The sequence below is a fragment of the Ciona robusta genome, chromosome 4 (assembly GCF_009617815.1).
Source record: "Ciona robusta chromosome 4, ASM961781v2".
NCBI classification, from domain to species: Eukaryota; Metazoa; Chordata; class Ascidiacea; order Phlebobranchia; family Cionidae; genus Ciona; species Ciona robusta.
Window position 1 is genome coordinate 1541641 of NC_143238.1, and position 15547 is coordinate 1557187.

At 34.4% G+C, this 15547-nt stretch overlaps 3 protein-coding genes across 3 annotated transcripts; 2 read left to right on the forward strand and 1 right to left on the reverse strand.

Annotated features, from left to right (window-relative positions):
* Positions 1-31: 31 nt before the first annotated feature.
* Positions 32-4571, forward strand: LOC149736407 (lysosomal acid glucosylceramidase-like). The gene is made up of 10 exons (XM_089876888.1): positions 32-406; positions 537-737; positions 1112-1258; positions 1332-1465; positions 1534-1709; positions 2259-2406; positions 2699-2841; positions 2895-3066; positions 3537-3700; positions 4251-4571. The coding sequence occupies exons 1-10, from the start codon at positions 268-270 to the stop codon at positions 4474-4476; spliced, it is 1650 nt and encodes a 549-aa protein (XP_089733014.1). The 5' UTR covers positions 32-267; the 3' UTR covers positions 4477-4571.
* Positions 4572-5235: 664 nt separating this feature from the next.
* On the reverse strand, positions 5236-13589 carry LOC149736408 (uncharacterized). The gene is made up of 9 exons (XM_089876887.1): positions 12106-13589; positions 11585-11731; positions 10893-11019; positions 10334-10503; positions 9127-9304; positions 8561-8708; positions 8052-8119; positions 7112-7248; positions 5236-6574 (listed from the first exon to the last, which is right to left on the reverse strand). Exons 1-9 carry the CDS (start codon positions 13450-13452, stop codon positions 6497-6499), a joined length of 2400 nt encoding a protein of 799 aa, XP_089733013.1. The 5' UTR covers positions 13453-13589; the 3' UTR covers positions 5236-6496.
* A 727-nt stretch (positions 13590-14316) lies between these two features.
* On the forward strand, positions 14317-15521 carry LOC149736409 (proteasome activator complex subunit 3-like). The gene is made up of 2 exons (XM_089876903.1): positions 14317-14700; positions 15121-15521. Exons 1-2 carry the CDS (start codon positions 14317-14319, stop codon positions 15418-15420), a joined length of 684 nt encoding a protein of 227 aa, XP_089733029.1. The 3' UTR covers positions 15421-15521.
* Positions 15522-15547: the final 26 nt, after the last annotated feature.

Sequence of the window (15547 nt, forward strand, 5' to 3'; positions counted from 1 at the left end):
ATTTAAAATAAAACGCTTTTTTTGATCCCCAATAAAACATTTAAAATTAAAAAGAAATTATGATATTAAATACTTTTACATTGAAAGAAATATAAAGCATGTGAATTATGTTTTAAAGTCATACCCCTTTTGGAATTACTTTCTAACATTTACTAATTATTAACCAATACAAATACAATCACCTGATGGGTCCACTAATAATGCACGTCGCGTGGTGCATTCATTGTCGCGTGGTGCATTTTTGGAACTAGTAGCATAGAAGCAAAGATGACAATTACTAGCCAAAAAGGATTTCCAATTATAATTTTAATATGTGGAGTAGCAGGGACAACTTTGTTATGCTCGTTGCTTGTTGTGTTTTTACCAAAAGATGCTCTTCCGGAATCACATATTGACCAAGAACAAGGTAAGCCGTTAGTTGATTATAAATTTTAGACCAGTAGCTGCAGCCAAGTTTGCATTGTGTAATTTGCTGATGTTAAGTTTATGTCCTATTCCAAACCAACGTAATTCGCTGACAAAGGTATTTTGTGCAGAAAAAGCGGGCGACCTGCCATGCGCATCTCGAATGTACAACTCGGATTCGGTTGTGTGCGTGTGTAACTCTACTTACTGCGACACAATTTCTGAGGTTCCTGTAATACCAAGCGGACAAGCCATAACATATACGTCTTCTAAAAGTGGTCTGAGATTTGCAAAACAAACCTTGAACTTTCAAAGCGGAACACCGTCATCCGGTAAAACGTTTATTTGATCCTGAATAGGTCTATATATAGTACTGTGGGGTAAGGTACACCTTTAGCACATCATGTTCGAATATCCCAATCGTGTTTTATACAATTTACAATGGTCTATATGGAAGTGTGAGAATACGTTTTTATAATTCTTTTTTTATAAGTTATTTGTTTACTACCAAATAGGGCGAGAAATAAAATTAAAAGGTGTCCCATCTTCCCCGACCCGATTATACATGTCTTTGTTTTGTATTGTATCTCAGAGCACTTAATATAATAACACATGTAGGTTTTTACTATATTATTAAGTTGAGTAAAACTCGATAATACCACTTTAAACATAACTACCGATCTATACACATAATATTCAAATACAGGCAGGAACCTCATAGTCAACACCACAGACCGATTCCAGAAACTAATTGGTTTCGGTGGAGCTTTTACTGACGCTGCTGGAATTAACATAGCCAGTCTTTCTAGTGAAGCACAGAACTATTTTCTGCGTTCGTACTTTTCAGATCAAGGTTTGTTTTGCCTCTAAAACGCAAGCGTCATATTCACCGTTTTGTTTTGAATTTTTTGTGACTTTGTGTATAGGTATAGGCTTTAATATGGGCCGAATACCAATGGCTAGCGTCGACTTTTCTACACATTTATATACTTATGCTGACCAACCAAACGACTTCGAAATGAAAAACTTTAGCTTGGCAAGTGAAGATTTTCAATACAAGGTGAAGAATCCAGAATAACATTAGGAATTAAACCTGGAATCCCATTACTCGGTTTATTCCATCTATAGATTCCTTACATTAAAAAGGCTGTGGAAATGAGCAACAGAACAAGTTTTCGTCTATTCGGTAGCCCATGGAGCGCCCCTGCTTGGATGAAGACAAATAAAGCGCTTATCGGAAAAGGAAGTCTTATTGGAAGAGCCGGGAACAAATATCATAAAGCATGGGCTTTGTATTTTGCCAGGTTAATAACTGTTTTATTTAACGTTTGCGATTTTTGTAATGGATATATAAACACTTCAAAAAGCGCAAATTAGTTGGGACTTTTTAATTTATTTCTTATTTCGAAAGATGAAATGCTAATGCTAGGAATGTAGAAAATTTGCGTTTGGTGTTTTCGTTACGAATGCTGCTCGGAACAAGATTGGTTTGAATCTGAATTTTGGACGTTGCAACCGTTTTTTACAGTAAAATTAACGGTGTTATTAGCTATTGGGTATAGTTATATTAGTGTGGGAGAAAATGGGACGTCTTTTCATTCTAGTTTCTCGTCCCATTTGATTGTATAAACAAAGAATATTCAAAAGATCATAAAACCGTATCCTCAAGATTCCCATATTATACCGTTGTTAATTGTTTAAAACACGATCAAGATATTTGGATATTGCGTGCTGAAGGTGTCCCATCATCCTCCACCGTACTATATAAATGTGAGTTTGTTTGGTACATCATTTACATGAAACAGGAAAGGCATATATACCTGTAGCCTATAATATGCGTGTTTGTGTATCAGATTTCTCGAAGAATACAAAGCAAATGGAGTGGATATTTGGGCGGTCACAGCTCAGAACGAACCGATAGACGGCCTAGCAAGAAACTTTAGTTTTCAATGTATGGGGTGGACAGCTGAGCACCAGAGGGACTTTATTAAAACTGATTTGGTAAGTTATTTTCGTTATTACATAATTGTGGGGTATAAGATATGAAATACTGTTATAGCACTTAAATTGCAGTTTTTTTAACGTGTTTTGAACAACAAACAACGCTATTTGAGAGCTATTAGGTATATATACGCCTCTAATATATTCTGTGTTTAATATCAACCAATCAACGAGAAAAGAGAATAAAATATTTCCCATCTTACACCACCTTACTATACGCAAGTTGTTTAATAAAATGTGCAAAAAAGTTTCGTTGCTTTATATAATTAACTCTCTTTGTTTTTATGTATAGGGTCCAACCCTTCATTCTCGAGGCCACGGCGACGTCAAAGTAATTATTGGGGACGACCAACGCCTGGTATTTCCAAGATGGGCCGAAGTTGTTTTAAATGACACATCGGCATCGCAATACGTATCTGGAATAGGCGTACACTGGTACAATTTCAACTTTTTAGAGGTCGGTCATTTTGATTTTCATATTTTTTCAGGTACATGGATTGGATTCTGCCAATATCAAGAATAAGCGATACACACAAAGCATTCCCAGATTACTTTATCTTAGGCACTGAAGCTTGTTCTGGAGCAATGCCATTCCAACCCGATAAAGTTATTTTAGGCAGTTGGACAAGAGGACAACGCTACAGCATGGATATTATACAGGTATGACTGAATGAATAAAACGTACCGACTTACGAGTGATATATGTAACTGTGTTCCTCATTATATTTTGAGGGACTTCTTTTCATTTTTTAATGTATGGCTGATAGACAACCCGTTAGTAATTATTGGGTCGGAGCAATTGCCGTTAAGTGTCTTGTTCCAGTCCAAGAACACATATGGCGAATATCAGTTCCAACTAACTTATAGTAGGGTGGAGGTAGATGGGACACCTTTAGCACATGATATCCAAATGTACTGATTGTGTTTTAAACAATAATAACGGTATATTGGAGTTGTGAGGATACGGTTTTTAATTCTATGAATTTCTTTGTTTACTACCAAGTGTGACAAGAAAATAAAATGATAAGTTGTCTCTCCCCCCACCTTACTATACATATAAATATATACATATGAAAGTCATTGTCAAAAATACAAAATGCTTGCAGACAAGAATGTAACGTAATTTATAGGATTTAAACCACTGGGTTGCCGGATGGGTCGATTGGAACTTAGCACTAGATATGGAAGGAGGACCGAACTGGGTCAAAAATTTTGTTGACGCTGCTATTATCGTTAACGCTGAAAGTGACGAGTTTTATAAACAGCCGATATTTTATCACCTCGGCCATTTCAGGTAAGAGATTTTAACAAGTATATGGATAATTTATTCATAAAATGTTACAACGCGCCCCTAGAAAACGTATTATAATAATAACAAATTATATTCTTCTGTTTTTTAAACAAAATCGCAACAACTTTATTATATATGACAGCATCGCAACAACAAATATTTATGGCAGCATTGCATCGGTAAAACACGCATATTTCTGATGGGAACAATTTCACCTATACAAAAACTTATTTTTATGACATTTAGTAAAGCTGAAGTGGGATGGGGAAAGATGGGACACCTTTAGCACATAATATCTAAATATCGTGATCACGTGTTTTACACAAGTAACAACGGTCTATGAGGAGTCGCGAGATTACAGTTTTATAATTCTTTGAATGTTCTTTGATTAGTACCAAATGGGACGTGAAAATAGAATGAAAAGGTGTCCCATCTTCCCCACCTCCATACTATTGTGTACTTGTACATTACCTCCAAGCCTAATCCTGCCTCAATGGCCTATATATATGGTCCATTATTGACCTGTAAACAATATGCCCAATTTTGCCTTTAGCAAATTCTTGCGTGAAGATTCGGTCCGAATATCTCTTCATGAGGAGAACGAAGAAAGCAGTTTGAAACACGTTGCGTTTATTGATGATGAAAAATCAATCGTAACGATCGTTCTTTTAAACACCTCTCAACAAAACCAGACAATCAATGTTATTTATGACAAGTTTTACGTGCGCACAGAACTACCAGCAGATTCCATTCAAACTGTTGTTTTCAACTCTCTGTAAAATCCATTTTCTGTGTAAGTGAACGTATTTGTTTTAGACAATGCAACCAGCATGAGTTGCGGAACATTTTCACTAATTACACAACCCAACAACTATACACTGGTTTATCGGTGTCGTAATAGATTTGGAGCTATATCGCTTAGGCAGAAAGCCGGAAGAAATTGATTTAGGGTCTACGAAAACCAGTCCACACGCGCAGAATTTATAATTACGTGTTTTGGATCGTTGCGTTCACCAGTTTATCACACACGCGCTTGTATATTATTTGTTTATAATTGATAATCTTTGTTTTTGTTCACGACAACTGTTCAGGAATCACCAACAAATGTTACCGGTTTAAATATTCCTAATTGTACGTGGGTTTCAACATGTCCTGCAAATGTGTGTTATGGCATGAAGACGTTTTTTGTCTGATATTCACTCTATGGTAGGGTATGTACATTGGTAAAAAAATATAAATCTGGTATAAACCTTTCGTACTTATACAGTCATACACTTGAGCAACAGTACAGTACGATTACTATACCTTTGCGTATAGCGGGAAGTGATAATGCTAATAAGGCGCTCAAGGAGTGAGAGGCAAAAACAGGACTGCACCCTTAAATTAGATCAGCGACATCAAAGTCGGTGCCGAAAACAATCTTAATCTATACAATTAACATTTAACAAAAACATAAAATTTACATAGAAGCACACGGAAAAACACTGAGCTTTATGAATCTGGTATTACTACATTAGGACCAACCGCATAGTAAACCATTGTTTTTCCAGATATTTATTGGTTAACACTCGCACACAAATGAAAAACACAAACCTATAGTACAAATAAAAAAAAACAGCAATTAAATAGCACAGGTCATGAATAGCAGCAAAGACTGGAGATTGTGGGGTTACTGAATTGTAGATGCAAATATTCACAGTATACAACAGCTAGTGAGAAGCAAGAACTAATTTTGTTGTAGGTTTTGCAGAATTAGAAAGCGTTCCAAAATACAAGGTTTGTTTGAATGCCTGAAACTTGAACTGTTGATTGCATAGCCATAGCGTATAGTTGCCGAATTTTCAGGTTATAATATTCTACTTTACATTGGTTAAGAATACTTTTGTAAGGAGATGCAACTACTGGCTTGCAAATGAAAAACTAATAATGAAAGCATCTAAAATCAGAAATATACCAATTGCTTGGCACGCCTAAAAACAGGAAGGTTAAGGATAACAAACAAAAATAACCGGTAAGCTAACTAAACATGGAATTTCGAAATGGCACGAAAACGAAACATAATCATTGTTTTTGAAACAGAGAATGAAAACTAAGACAGAAAAATAGATTTGAAGGAAATTAAATTCCGTGCGTTTGTTAACCAGAATTTAATTTATACATTTCACATCAACATTATTTAAATTTTTGGCTAGTAAATATAGGAAGTAGCAAATGTGTGCTAATTTGTCGAAAAATATAGTGTTAAGATTTTTTAATTTATATGGCTGCTAAATGCAAAGTGAGCGTGCAAAAATCAAATACAAGCGCTTGACAATACCAACTTTTTAGTGACCTTTTTGAAGAGATAGGATTATAGCATGCTTAGCACAATGGGATTTTTTTCATAGTTTTCACAGCAGTTGAAATAGAACTACGTGGGGTGGCTTAAATATGGATACAGTGAAACAAGGTAGTTGTTGCATGCACAGATGTTTCTCACAGTAAACTACTGAACAGGCTGGATGGGACCTAATCGCATGGTAAAGCAACAGTGAAAAATTTTGATTTTCATGAACCGACTGTAATACACAGTACACGCAGTCATATTCATTAAATTACAGCTCTGATGTTAAGGATACATTCTCACAGCAAAAAGAACCATTTCACTTTATGATTTGGAACAATAGTGAACTATTTGTGGCATGAACCAGGCAAGCATGGTGTGCAAACTAAATTAAGGGAAAGCTTTCTGCTATGCGACGCGCAATTCTTTACTAATTTGGGCTGGAATCGTATATTTTGTCTGATTTTGCGGTTAATTTAGTTTGATTGAAAAGGTGCAGGTTCTACCCACGTTGCTAAACCTTTTGTGGCCATTTCTTGGTTGATAAGCGTAACCTGGATAATATGTGTCTAAATGTTAACACATCATATTGTGTACGTAGTTTAAACTGTTACACTGTGTAATATCAAAGAATTGGCTCAAAATAATTATATATCACAATATACAGACTGTAAATTTGATTAGTATGATCACACAGAATTTACACTGCATGGCATTGCACAATTAGCACATGTAAATACTAAATATACAATAATATGTCAAACAACTGTGTTTAAATTTAAATATTGAACACTACTGTCGATCATAAACTGCGTCCAAAACTGAAAATTATACAGGGGACAAAACCAATATACATCACTTATTTACTCAAATATTATGTGTTAAAATTTTTTAGGAAAAAATAACTTCATTATAGGAATTTAAGAAACATAATTTTTAAAAGACCATATTTATAATACATTTTTACATCCTAAATTTGGAAGATTATATTTTTAATAGAGAAACTTTATTTTATTTTTATTGCATAAGTATTTTTTTTTGTAACACAATATTTAGAAGTATTTTTCCAGCTATATAAACAATTCCCTCACCTTGTGATTATGAAGTCGGAAAAGGTGAATACGTGGAATTCCATTACTACGGTAACCTGTGACCCGAACTTGAAATCTTCCATGCGCGAGTAATTCTTGCAATCGATTGACAGAATCCGAGCAAAATGAATTGTCATCTGTTAAATAAGATTAAATTTGTATACGTACTTTCAGACATAAAAATAAAATTTATCGATAATCTGGCATTAAATATACTTCTTAGTACTGTTTAAAAAAACAATAAAATTTATTCATATTCTGGCACAAAATATACTACTTTCCGACATATTACTAAAATTTATCCATATTCTGGCATAAAAATTGAATTTAAGGTTTCATCTGCCATGCAGGAAAGCTTTAAAATTAACCAAAAAAAATGTCTTTCATTTTATATTAAAGGATGAGTTCTTGAAAAATATTATATGCCCGACTTAAAAATTAAAATGATAAGATTTTATCGAAAACCTATGTTTTTATCTGGCATGCAGCAACAATTAGGCTTTTAATCGTATACAATAAAGTCTTTATTAATAATTCAACCAGAAGCACACTTCTTAAAAAATGAAAAACTTAAGCTTGTTACTAATCTGTTTCATGTTTAAATAAGCTTGTTAACGTTTCAATAGAGCTTAGAGATTGACATATCTCTTGTATAAACATGTGTATAACATGACAAGAATATTTTTTTTACTTTGTGTAAAATAACAACACTACTGTGCAACTATAGATAAAATGTAATATATTTAAAATTGCAACTTTTATGAAAAACGAAATTAAATCAGTTCATATGCAAAATCTAAAATAAATTATGCATAGCATGTTAATATTTAATAACTAAATAAACCGACTCAACCAAAATTACTTATTTAATGTCAATGTTCTTTTATTAAAGGAAAAGTGAAATAAATTAAATCCAAGTTGCATACAATATTTAAAATACCTGTGGGGGATGAAATATTATCAAGGTAACATTCCAGGGCTTGAAATGGTAACGACAGAAAGTCAGCTCTAAAATAAAGCACTTGATCATCTATTTATATAAAAATGACAATCCTTTACTGAAATCCATTTAAAAATCATACTGTAGCAATGAAAAAACTTTTCCTTGACAATTCTTTACGGAAATCCATTTAAAAATCCTACTGTAGCAATAAAAAAACTGTTTCTGCTAGCATGTCACGCATAGGCAATATATGATATTCGTGAGCGCATGGCTTATATCGTCTTTTGGCAATTTTATATTGCATGCCACTATGCCAGGCAACCATTGATTTAATAATACTATTGCTATCCAGGGCCGGCTTCATTAGGGTCAAGTCCAGAATAGTTATATTAAATTTGCTAAACAACAACTGTTTTCTGACTAATTAGGTTTTTAGCTCATACTTTAAAACATTTTTTTTGGTAAAGTGTTTTCTATGATAAGTTTTGTAAAGTTTGATTTTTTACCGTATCTGTTTAGCAGCAGCAGCAGGAACAGTGGTATAACCACCATAATCCATTAACCGGATAGAGAGTTCTTCAATATCTTCAAAACAGTGTACGATCTGTGCACGGTACCACGTGCCCATTTGCTGCGCCACACAAATCAAACCAACTGAAAATCATTAAAAAGTGTAAACAAATATAGTGAAGTCTCTCTCTCTTTATACCTATGTTAGTTTTAATACAAACATAAGTTAAACCATCTACAGCAGTTTTGTTTCCAAACTTTTCTAAAAAATTTGCCTGTTGAACCCTTTGCAATTATTTTGATACTTTGCAGCCCTATAAACTTCAAAGAATGCTATACAAAGCATGCAAAAACCACACCAATGGAACAGATTTATTATCGAATCACAATCATTGCTGTACATGGCGGACCCTCTAAAACTACTGTATGGACCCCAATTTGGGAACTGCTGATTTGGTACCGCCCCAGTTTGGGAACAGCGATATTATTCTCACTGAAAAATTATAAAAAGTGAAAATTAAATACAAAAATAATTCTTAAGTATTGCTAAATATTTCAGCACCTTGTGCAGGATTAGGGAGACCAGGGCTTGTTCCTTCTTGGTAGCAAACTGCCATAGCTCGCTCTAAATTAGGGAAGGAGTGGAATGAAGGGTGGTTGGGCTGTTGAACGAATATACAATCCACGTCTGCGATGGCTGATACAACCACATCAATTGTTGCTCCTTCCGGCAAGCAGAGCTGTAGCAATGTAGGAGTTATAGCAACAGTTATTTGTTACAGTAAACTGGTTAAAAAAACACGATTGTTTTACATCTGTTTCAGTATTCTCTGATGTACTGTAAATTGTATGGTCTAACCCAGTGGTTTCTAACATTTTCATCTTAACTTTAAGGTGAAGAAAGAAAAATTGTTTAAGAGCATTTTATGATTTAATATGTATTGCACTGCAAATAATAGTCATATTCATAAAATAATGCATCGTAATAGAGATAAAGAGCTTGTACTTGAAACAATACAGTATAACATAGTATTTCAAGCAACAGGCTTGCTCCTTGAATAGTTGTGCTAAAAAATACAACTTATCTAACCAGAGTATTACACGAATTTTGCTAAGTATCCTAATCTTTTAGTACTCTTCTGGTATAAAAACCAAAAACCACATCATATTTTCAAATTTCAGAGGCAACAGAATATATTCTGCTCTAATACATTTTCATAGATTTATTTGTATTGCTTCTTATAACACTTGCTTATTGTAACCGGTGACCATAGTCTCAGCGCATATGCCATGATACTGTAACTGACAAGCACATCAAACCAAAGCCTTAATTTAAAACAACAAGCTAAAACATTTATTCTTGTACATGCACTCTGGGAAGCAGCCGCAATGCGAACATAAATTATGACACCACAGCAGCACGAAAATCCCACACACCAATGGAATATTAGTTGCAGCAGGTTTTTTAAATACTGAAGCCACACAATTGGCACGCTATGAAGCTTATTTAAAGAGAAAATAAAACGGTTTGATAAGAACTTAAAACGACTATCAACCAAGGTATAAGAACCTACCACTACACAGCTAACACTAAAATGAACTAAAAAGACGAGCGCATGGCCAGACGAAACACAACAAAACCAAGGAAAGTAAATTGCAAATAACCAGGAATTTAAAGAACGCGCTGGCATCTGCGACGACTAACTTAAAGGGAATTTGAAGTGACGTTTTAGTTTACAGATACAAAATACAATAAAGATTAATCTAACCTGTGAGATATTGTAGGTTGGTGAATGGTAGTTTGGTGAGGCGTGGTGTGTTGGAGTCGACATACGAGGTGAAAGGGACAGACTCGATGGGTCGTCGAAGGAGGCAAGCGATAAATCATTGAAACGTCGTTTTATTCGACTGACACAACTTTCTACCTCACTTTGGATGCCTTGAAGTTTATATTCAACATATTAAATATACATATTTATACATTATATAGCCATAGATATATACTAATATAGATAGGAGTTATGTGTATGGGAAGTGGCAGAGACTGGTAGTGGATGATTTTAAGAAAAAAGTAACAACTGCTGTAAAACTAACTTAGTTGCAATCTTTAAAGTTTAAATTAAATTACAAATTAATCATTTTGTAAATGTAAAAAGTAGATGTTTTAAAGTTGCCAAATCTTGTTAATATTTAACAATTTATTATAGAGAATTCAAATTTATTGATTAAATAACAAGATAGAATGGCTTAAGCCTTAAAGCAATGTGTAAAGCCAGTGAGATATAAAAATTAGTGTTACAACATTTATGGTTCAACTGTGGTACTTACCACAAATTTGAAGAACTTGAATATCTTCACGAAACGGAGCTTCGTGAACAAAAACTTCGGCACCAGAATCTTGTTTCAACTGGTTGATGTTTCGTCCTTGTTTTCCGATCAATAAACCAACTCTTTCCTGGTAAATTGACGTGGTTGGTAAATTTGCTTCATATTAAATTGTACTTTCATACTCATCTAATAGGCTGTTAAAGTGTTATTAAAACATGTAAATTAAACTTTTTTGAATTTCGGCTTATTTTGCAAATAAAAATTATATATATTATATTATATATCTAAGGTTTTGAGGAACTCATGAACCTAGTTTCAAATTATAAGTAAATTATATACATCATGAAAGTTTTCTGTAACAATAACTAAAAAAAAACAAAAACATGTAGGTTAATTAAAACATACCCAGGATTTATTTAAAATTTAAAACATTAAACAGTTACAGTAGGGTGGGCTAAGATGGGACACCTTTTTATTCTATTTTCTCGCCCGATTTGGTAAGAAACAAGGAATTTTCAAGGAATTCTAAAAACTATACCCTCCCAACTCCCACAGACCGTTATTAATTGTTTAAAACACGATCAGGATATTTGGACATTATGTGCTAAAGGTATCCCATCTTCCCCGCCCTACTATATAATTACAACATATACAGGCCTATGTTTAATGAATAATCATAATAGCCTGCTTACAGAAGGAAATTCAACAAAAATTTCAAATTTTCTGTCAGGATCATTTGAAGACCTCTCTTCTGCATCTGAAAGTGAACTTGGTCGAACAAACTTCTGTTTGTTCTTTATCTTTCTCTTACCGTCATCTTTTTTATGTTCATTCTCATCCTGTAAAAAAGTGGTTAGGACTTTATATTTGGTTATTAAGTTTGTTCAGTGCTTTCCAGCCACCGGCGTTTATTTGGAATAACATCGGTACATTGCAAAGTCTTTTGATCCGTATTTTGAAAAAAGAAAGTGAGTCGCAACCTTTTTAAGAAATTAAGTCACCAACTATTAATTTATTTTAGCGTTTGGGATTTTTCTGTGAAAAAGCTTGAATCACAGCCTTTAAAAAGTTGGTTAATTAAAATTTGGCTTAAACTGTATTTCTTTACTTTTTTAAAATCTCATTTAGAAATATTCTCTCGTGTATATAAGTTTTGCCATACTAATTTTATAATAAAGAATAAATTGAAATGAAGCAACATAGTAACATGTACCTCTTCATCATCTTTCCATCCATTAGTTTTCCCTTCATTTTTAGAATCTCCAGCATTCTCATGACAAGATTTACAATCGTTTCCATTCATTAAACCTTTTCGACTTTCTAACACTTTCAAATCTCCAACGGTGTTGTTATTGTTGTTGTTGCTATTGTTTGTGCCAGAGTTTTCAGAATTGTTCCGCGTTTTCTTTTGATAAATAGGTCCTTCTTCCAAAGAATCTTTATCAGTATCCACACGACTACAACTTTCGACCGATGTAACTTCACTACTCGTTTCACCTAGTGACATGGGGTTAGAATGGACCTCAGATGGGAGGTTTTTCTCCTCATCGCTGTTTTCCTCTGAAGAATCCACCGCATCCAATAAAGTCACCGACTCTTCATCATTTGAGTCATCAGTAATGCTGCTCGTTAAGGAGTTGTAGGACACAGAATCAACATCCTCTTCCTTTTCATCACTGACCACTTCCACAACATTATTCACCGTATTTGGAATATTTTCCACAAAATCGTTGTGAAGCTCATTTTCTAATTCTAAACTTTCTTCTGATGTTGGTGGTATAGAATCAAGGCTTGAGGTGGTAGTTTCAGGGCAAACTGAGTCTTTTGAATTTATTGTATCATGTTTTACATCCACAACAGAATCATCAGAAGTCAACATAGAATCTTGAATATTCTCAATTAATTGTGTGTTCGAATCATTAATCAATTCTTGTATATTCCCAGGGGCAACAACTTCCTTACATATTGTTAATTCTTGTGTTGTATCACCAGTTGCATCACAAGACACGCATGCAGCTTCTAAACTACTTTCCTGAACAACCATCACTTCCTCACTTACAGGTTCCTCCGATTCATTTATACTTTTTGATTCTGTTTCATGCAAACTTAATCGATCATCAGCGGTTAATTCCACATTCTTATTCTTTGTCAATAAATTTAAATTTTCCGACTCGTTCTTTGAATCTTCCACACAATGTTGATACCCATCCTGATCATGTAGGTCATGTTCCAAAACCACTTCACCCTGATCATTATTATTGTTTATAGAATTTGTCTCTGAAGTTTTCTTTTGATCAATCAGTCCTGCAACGTCTTCATCGCTAGTAACAACATCCGGAATCGCATCCAGAAGACTCGGCTGCTCCATGCAAACCTCATCTTCATTTTCAGGGAGCGGAACTTTCACTTTTTCAGATATACCGTTCAGTTTTTTAGTTTGTTTCTCTTGTTCTAGCCGACCCTTCAGTGAACGTCTATACACCCACCAGCAAAGCAACAGTGCAAGGGGTATGCCAGTTGCAGTTATTATAACTCTTGATTCCTGCCATTTATTTGGCATCTTTCAACAATTTGATGCCCAGTATGTTGCAAATATCCAAAACACTTTCAAACGGTTGTGAGTATCAATATATACAGCAGACTGCCTACACAACAGACACATGCATCATAAACCCTTAGAAAATGAAGATATCATGAATATTATGACAAATTCAAAATGTAAAAAATGTTCAAATCCATGTCGTGATATTGATCCTTGCAAAATTATTAGCTTTTTTACAGAAATACTAACTGTACCACTTTTCCTTTATCACTTTCAATGCGGTTTCATATAAACGTCACTCAACGTATAGACAAGCAGAAGTGAAAAGTATAAAAGTAACAGCTGTGAAACTTCTACGGCCGACATCTTTATTCAATGACCAACTGATGTGCTATGTTGACAATGTCTGCATTTCACGCGCACACGTTAATCGCAATTCATATCCAGTAATTTGTAAAATCACCGCGGAAGAGCCTTATAGCTAATACTACGCTGCTTCACTGTGTTCATAATTGATAATAGCGACTTCCTATACTAAGCGGGCCTCAATAGCTTATTCAAAGCACTTTTTCTACCGTATGCTCGCTATCACGTTTCACTCAAACGAAGGTCACAACGTTCTTACATGTGCTGCTCGTTGCGCTGCGCCAAACATGCGTGACCATGTAAACCATGGTTTACGTATCTCTATTGGGGAGTGGATAAATACTAAAAGAATACGAACATGTTTACCACGTTTCATCATACTTTTATGAAGTTGTAAAAAAGTTGCGGAATGTCCGACAAAACAATCCTTCCTATGACGTCAAAATGTTTATTTATAACGCATGAGATTTTTTACACGCCGGGTAAAATTTCACCATTTTTGAAATTCTTAAAAAAATGGACAACAACGACGAGTTTAAACGACGGATATGTAATGAGGCTGAAACTCTTGTAAAGGATTTTCTCCCGAGAAAAATAACAGAGTACGACAGCTTGCTTCAAGAAAACGATTTCAATCTAGTCAATATCTTTGAGGTCAAATCTTCAACCATCGAATCCTTAAAAGATTTGGACCAGAGCAAAGAAAACACGTTGGAATCTGGGGAAACCAACTCTTCAAGCAAACCGGAACGAGTTTTTGCTACAAATGAGTATATAACACGATTAGTTGACCGTTTAAAACCCGAAATTATTACTCTCCTTGAGGCTGTGGGTACATTGAGAATGTGGGTCATATTGCTAATACCAAAAATCGAGGATGGAAATAATTTTGGCGTTGAGGTAATTGCATCAAACCAATTTGCAGTTTATTTTTACCATGGTCAATTATCATACAAGTATAGACGTTTTCTTAATAGATTTCAAATACCAGGTCTCGTTATTAGGGTATACGCAAAGGGTATCATGCGAACCAGAGTATCTATACGGTAAACATTATTCAAGCATATAGTAGCCTAATGTGGGGTAAGATGAGACACCGTTAGCACCTAAATTCAATATTCCCAGACCGTGTTTCAAACAATTAACCACGCTATTTTAGAGTCGTAGGGCGATAACGGTTATACGATTCCGTAAATACTCTGTTTACTATTAAAAGGATGCACAAAAGCCCCATCTTACCCTACCATAGTTAGGATTCTTAATGTGTAAGATCTGTTATTTAAAAAACTACATATAAATGCATTGCATAAAACCTACCAGGTCCAGGAGGAAACCTTGGGAGAACTTAAGACGGTGGAACAAGAGTTAGCGTCAAACCAGGAACAAATAGCTGGTTATTTTCTGTCGCGAGCAAAAGTAATTAGTCAGCTTTGTAAAAGGCCTGGTGTACAAGATTACAAACGCTTCGTCGAAGAAGAAGACGAGAAACAGTTCGTCAGTATGCGGTTAATGGTGGCCGAGTTAAGAAATGCATGTTCTTCACTGCATGACCTTATCAACAAAAATATTGACAAAATCAAAACTCCCAGGAACCGCAATACTATGAGTAGCATCTATTGAAATGAATACAAAACTAAAAAAATATGAATTTCGAATTATTTCACAGTATGAAAAGGTAGGATATGACACCTTTTAATTCTAATTACTCGGCATATTTGGCAGTAAACAAAGAACATTTAAATAATTA